Source organism: Scardinius erythrophthalmus, assembly GCF_964197995.2.
Source record: "Scardinius erythrophthalmus genome assembly, chromosome: 23".
NCBI classification, from domain to species: Eukaryota; Metazoa; Chordata; class Actinopteri; order Cypriniformes; family Leuciscidae; genus Scardinius; species Scardinius erythrophthalmus.
Genome location: NC_138243.1, coordinates 12,305,827 through 12,312,259, shown reverse-complemented (window position 1 = coordinate 12,312,259; position 6,433 = coordinate 12,305,827). Strand labels below are relative to the sequence as shown.

The following is a 6,433-nucleotide window of genomic DNA, read 5'->3' as shown; positions in this document are numbered from 1 at the left end:
ATGCAAAGCTGAATATTTATCAGCCATTCAGTGTCACACAATCCAAAAAAATCCATTCTTCTACTCTCACACACATACATTCTTCTTCTTTCAAATACATACATTTCTTCTCTCACACACTGAAAGGAGAATGTATGTGTGTGTGAGAGAAGAAATGTATGTATGTGAAAGGAGAATGTGTGTGTGTGTGTGTGTGTGTGTGTGTGTGTGTGTGTGTGTGTGTGTGTGTGTGTGTGTAAAAGTACATTAGTCTGTATATATTTAATTTATACTTAATCTAATTAACCTTCTGTGGTTCTCAAAATACAACACTTTTTGCTCCCTCAAAATAAAGCAGCTGTCACACAAGAAGGTGAACATCAATACTTCATTCAGTCATTTTCAAACCAAATAAATGGCTGAATAAAACCAGTTTATTCCACAAAACTATACTGCCACAGCAACTTAACTACACTACCAGTAAAACTTTGGACACATTACATCAGTCTTTATTTTTTACAATTATCCACATTTTAAAATAATGGCAAAGTAGTTAAAACTACAAATTACCCCGTGGAAGTATGGGAACACAATGTAAGCAAAAAAGTGAAACAAATCATACTTATCTTAAGTTGCCTTATTCTCTATTACAGGAAACATACATTTCTAGTTTTTAAAATGATACAGTTGTACAAAAGCTAGGAAAATATCAGCATATTTCTTGTTGGCCTTTTACGTGTTTAACTAAATAAATACTCTTAATATTGCACTTCATTGTTTCTTTTGGTAAAATAAAGGTCTTCAGCTCAATAAAGCTCAGCCAAGCCACTGTGTGCCACGGTTTCTCTTCTAGAGAGACTTATAGTAAACAGAGAATGAATGTCTGAAGGCAAATCATGCGTAACAGCAGCAGAAAAACACAGAAGTAACAGCATTTAGTATGACTAGATCCGTTCAGTTATCAAAGTCTGGGATGTCATCGTAAGAATAACCACGGTAACCCTTGGAAGCATAATAAGCAATCCGCAAATGATAGAATCCAGGAAGAAAGATCAGTACGCCGATGATGAGGACTGGAATTGTGCGATCTGGGTGCTACAACAAGACCATAAATTACTGTCAAACATAGTGACAGATACAAATCATCTTTTTCAATTACAATACCGCAGTTTTGTCTACTCACCGTGACATTAATGTATCCCGCCAAAAGAAGTGATCCAATAATTATCAAAACAGAGCCAATCAGAAATAGGAACGTTGCCAGGGCAATGGCCTTGTAGGGTACTTTAGGTGGGGTTTTCTTGAACTATAAAACAGTGTTTAATTGAATACATGACACAATAGATACATATGTAATACCATTTACAGTCATGTGAAAAAGAAATTCTATCGTTTTACAAATCAGGACAGAATGCAATTCATCTGGTGGATAGCAGGTCTAAAAATTAGGTATACAACGCAGATGGACAACATGGCATACACCGTGGCATTATTTATTTAACAAAAACTAGGCCAAAATGGTGAAGCAATGTATGACAAACTAAGTACACCCTTACAGCTTCCATAGGAATTATGAGTACAAGTAGCAGTCAGGAGCTGATAATCAAATGTCTTTGATTTATTGATCATCAGCAAGTGTGATCAACTCTATAAAACCAGACATTTTTGCAGTTTGCTGGTCTGGAGCCACCAGGTGTGTGTTAAAACAATGCCAAGCAGGAAAGACACCAGCAATGATCTTACAGAAGCTATTGTTACCGCCATCAATCTGGGAAGGGTTATACGGCCGTTTCCAAACAATTTGAAGTCCATTATTCTACAGTAAGGAAGATAATTCACAAGTGGAAAACATTCAAGACAGCTGCCAATCTTCCCTGGAGTGGACGTCCCAGCAAATTCACCCCAGGGTCAGACAGTGCAATGCTCAGAGAAACTGCAAAAAACTCAAGAGCTACATCTCAGACTCTACAGACCTCAACTGACATGTTAAAGGGATAGTTCACCCAAAAATGAAAATTCTGTCAGTAATTACTCACCCTCATGTTGTTCCAACCCCGTAAGACTTTCGTTCATCTTCGGAACACAAATTAAGATATTTTTGATTAAATCTTAATCTTAAATTTATAAAGCGACGAGAATACTTTTAGTGCGCAAAAACAGACAAAAATAACGACTTTATTCCACTTTTCATTTCCTTCTCTCTGGACCTCGAGTTTTTTTTACGTAGTGTAATAGCGTAGCGCGTCTGTGTTTCACGTCACCACGGATCACACATGACCCCAGAGTCACCCAATAGTGAGCCTACGTGGTGACGTGCAACACAGACGCGCTTCGCTTAAACACTATGTGAAAAGACTCTAGGTCCAGAGAGAAGGAAATGAAAAGTGGAATAAAGTCGTTATTTTTGTTTGTTTTTGTGCACAAAAAGTATTCTCGTCGCTTTATAAACTTAAGATTGAGCCACTGGAGTCACTTGGACTATATTAACAATGTATTTAATACATTTTCTGGGCCAGCAAGTTAAGGTGTCCATAAGCCTGCAGGAGGACTGATCCAGCACTCAGATTTCATCAAAAATATCTTAATTTGTGTTCCAAAGATTAACGAAAGTCTTACGGGGTTGGAACAACATGAGGGTGAGTAATTACTGACAGAATTTTCATTTTTGGGTGAACTAACCCTTTAAATGTTAAAGTTCATTACAGTACAAATAGAAAATGACTTAGCCTGACCAAAACCACAGGACTTGTGAAACAATGTCCTTTGAACAGACAACACCAAAGTGGAGATGTTTAGCCATAATGCACAGCAAAAAACCAAACACAGCATATCAGCAAAAACACCTCATTCCAACTGTCCATCATGCTGATGGAGGGATGATGATTTTTGGCTTGTTTTGGAGCCACAGGATCAGTGCACTTTGCAGTCATTTGAGAGTTGACCATGAACTCCTCTGTATGCCAAACACCAAAGTATTCTAGAGCCAAATGTGAGGCCATCTGTCTGACAGACAGCTAAAGCTTGGCTGATTTTGGGTCCTGCAACAGGACCATGATACACAGCACACTAGCAGAATGGCTGAAAAAGAAAAGAATCAAGGTGTTTCAATGGCCCAGTCAAAGTCCAGACCTCAACTCGACTGAAATGCTGTGGCGAGACAGTAAGAGAGCTGTGCATAAACAAGTTCCCACAAAACTAAATGAACTGAGGCAACTTTGTAAAGAAGAGTAGGCAAAAACTCCACAACGATGTGGGAGAAAACGATTACTTCAAGTCATTGCTGCTAAAGCTGGTTCTACAAGCTATTAAATCATGGGGTGTACTTAGTTTTTCACATATGGTTAAATAAATAGCTAACGATCAGATGTTTTTTTTTTTTTTATGTCCTAATCAAGCGGCAACATTCTAATCTGAAAAATGAAGCCAACCCGGAAGTGCGAAAAACTGCAATACATCGAAAATCCGCTAGGGGAAGGTCCCAAAAGGGAGAAAATGTCCATAGCCCCCATGTTAAAATGTCCGTTTTCACAGCATAAATTCATGATTTACAGGTTGGTCACATGGACTTTAATTGTATTTTTCGATAGGTTCCGAGTGCCTGACAACCATGAGGGCTGTGAATTTTTTTCTAACTCGTTAGTTTAGATCGTATTTAGATATAAAATGTATGACAATAAGGGCGTGGTTAACTTAGATTGACAGCTTGATTGACAGCTGATAACGAGCATAGGCTGCGCCAAGGAGAATGACAACATAAGAAGCGCCATTTTTTTACACAGTTGAAATATAATACTACTGTTTCGGTATCATGAAATGTAGTTTTAAGAGTTTTTCAGGCGAGAATGTAGTTGTTTAAAGCTCAAATCTGTGGTTTATTTATAAAGATTTATGAAAATTGTATCCAGTTGTAAGATCCAGCGATGACCGGGCGCTCGGCGCTCATGTACCCCGCCTGGAACAGCCTTTCCTCGGCTAGACGTTCTGAGGTTTGCCGCTGACTCTGGCGTCTCTGTAGTGGTTAAACATGAGATATAATTCGTCTTGTGTATATCTAACGGGCGATTTTTTTGTCTCGTGAATCTATAATTTATTCCCTGGCCAATCGTTTTGGCTGAGGGGAAGTTTCATAACTTTATAAGTATTTAACTTTACGTTGTATGGTTAGACTAGAGCGCTGACTTTGTATGTTTGACTGAATTGTTTGCTTTATTTGTATAGCTTCTTCTACCTTTTACTTATACTTTTATAATGGCTAATATTGATAAAACTGAAATTTAACAAAAAGAGACTGGGTTGAGTTTTGTCATTTTAAATTTTAATACAACGAAGATGATCTGTAATGTTGTTTACTGCAAAATCTGTTTAGTACAAATGCACATATTGCCTGGACCATATTAAAATGTTTAATGTTTTTATATTATATTTAAAACGAAAAGAGGCAGGTTTGTGTTTTATATTTTGTTTTGTTATAAATAGGCAAACGTTATATGCAGTGAATATAATCAATACGCGTTGCCTGAACCACATTTGTGTGGCTATAATGTTTAAGATTTCTTTAAATGAAAACGAAAAGAGTTAGTATGGTGTTTTATAACATATTTCGTTGCCTAAAAAATATACACAGAGATAACCGGAGTAGCAGAGCGAGCTGAGTGACGCGCGCTGCATCCTTTACCCTAGATTGGCCAGAAGGTGGGCGGGGTTAGGATTTCCCAAGATTTTCCAAGATGGCGCCGCCCATACCCCCCCATAAACGGCTTCAAAACTGTTCTTGAGAAAGTCTATGGGTGACGTCACAGGCGCTTTGTCCATATTTTTTACAGTCTATGGTCCTGATACATAAAACCAAAAATTCAAAGAGGGTGTACTTTCTTTTTCACATGACTGTAGATATTTTCTGCAATAAGTGAACTCACCTGTAGATCAATGTAGCCTTCATCACTATCTGCCAGCCTGGAGTATTTCACCTTATTGTTCGGAGCAGCACTGGCTGTGTTGTTTCGTGTCGCGATCATGATGTATAAATTTGTTGGCACTTGAGGATGATGATGAAGAGGTTGAAAAGCAGCAAACTATACTGAGACTATCTGAGAGTGCATCCACTCCTGGCGTGGTTATTCTGGGAGACCAGAACTGCCAGAAAGAACGTTCTAAAGGTGATGATACACAGGGCAACGTTTTGAGCAATGTTGCTGGGCAATCTTGCAAAGCGATTGTTGCTTGGGCACTTTCCCATTGAAAATGGGCAATACATTTTTATCTGGATAATTTAGATCGGTCGTGGGCCCTGTGTCTCATCTGTTTGCCCGTTGACGGCAACATTGCTCAAAAAGTTGCCCTGTGTATCATCACCTTAACTCTCATAACAAATGCAACACATGTAGTTCATCATAAAAATCATGTTGGATTAGCTTCCTATCATTTGAAATTACAGATAAATTCAAATACACAACAGTTTTTGATAGCATCCTGGTGATATAGGCTAGTCTATTAAGACAGATAATTATTTAATAGCAGCAATTATATGATTATTTAATAAACCAAAAGGGTTAGGCTATTTATGCAGTCTTTGTAATCTTGTATTGAGGTTTCAGACTTCATCTGCGTTACTTTAAAACAATTCTTACAAAAAAAAAATGCTAGTAAATCTCACAAACAAACAGCAAGTAACACGTTGACTTAAACGTGAAATTTTGAAGTATAAAGACTGAATTTGCATTTTCTTGTAAAATGTACTCCAATAATCTTTGTTGCATGTACAACTTCAAAAAATCTTTTTTACAGTGTAGTTGGTCAGTTTGTAGAAGCGTGTATGTACTCACCAGCTAATACAAAGTCGTGCCTTTATACATATATTATTTCACTAGAGACAAAATAACCAAAGACGCGGCGTTGTTTGATGTCGTTTCGAGCAGACGACCTGAATTTTGATCGGCTACTGCTACAGAACTACAGAAACTTTGTTTTTTTCCCCTGAACACACTACTTGTCCCGCTGTGGACAGGACATTGTTTACTTCCTTATTACTCCCATTCCAACCTGCGCGCGCACAGGAAAGAAGACCAGCGGCAGCCAATAGCAACTGCTCTTCTGCAAATGACAGAATATCACAGAGGAAAATAATTAAACGACAGACTTTGCCGTTTACGTTAAAAGAACGACATATGAAATCGATTTTAAACATTGCATTATTGAAATAAATAATTACAATGAATAAATATGCATGCACCAGAGGTGAAATAAACAAATGAATGAATAGGATAAATGGCAAAATGAATTTAAATTTGAATAAAGTGCATCAGTAAAACAACTAAATTTAAAACCAGTCAATAAATGTGCATTAATTATATTTATTTTGACTGTTAAAATACTTCAAAGACAAACGTACACCGAAAATAAATAAATAAATAAAATAAAAAAGGACTCAGTTATTACTCGAAATGACCTGTTTTTA

The 6,433-nt window shown here is 37.3% G+C and overlaps 1 protein-coding gene across 3 annotated transcripts; it reads right to left on the bottom strand.

Moving 5' to 3' along the window:
* Positions 1-353: 353 nt before the first annotated feature.
* Positions 354-6,076, bottom strand: tmem230a (transmembrane protein 230a). Of its 3 annotated transcripts, none has more exons than XM_081355273.1 (4): positions 5,802-6,076; positions 4,896-5,129; positions 1,163-1,285; positions 354-1,074 (listed from the first exon to the last, which is right to left on the bottom strand). In XM_081355273.1, exons 2-4 carry the CDS (start codon positions 4,992-4,994, stop codon positions 934-936), a joined length of 363 nt encoding a protein of 120 aa, XP_081211399.1. In that variant the 5' UTR covers positions 4,995-5,129; positions 5,802-6,076; the 3' UTR covers positions 354-933. The 3 variants fall into 3 exon arrangements, with proteins under 3 accessions (XP_081211399.1, XP_081211400.1, XP_081211401.1); XM_081355274.1 differs by having other exon boundaries at positions 4,896-5,014; positions 5,802-6,049; XM_081355275.1 differs by having other exon boundaries at positions 4,896-5,112; positions 5,802-6,020.
* Positions 6,077-6,433: the final 357 nt, after the last annotated feature.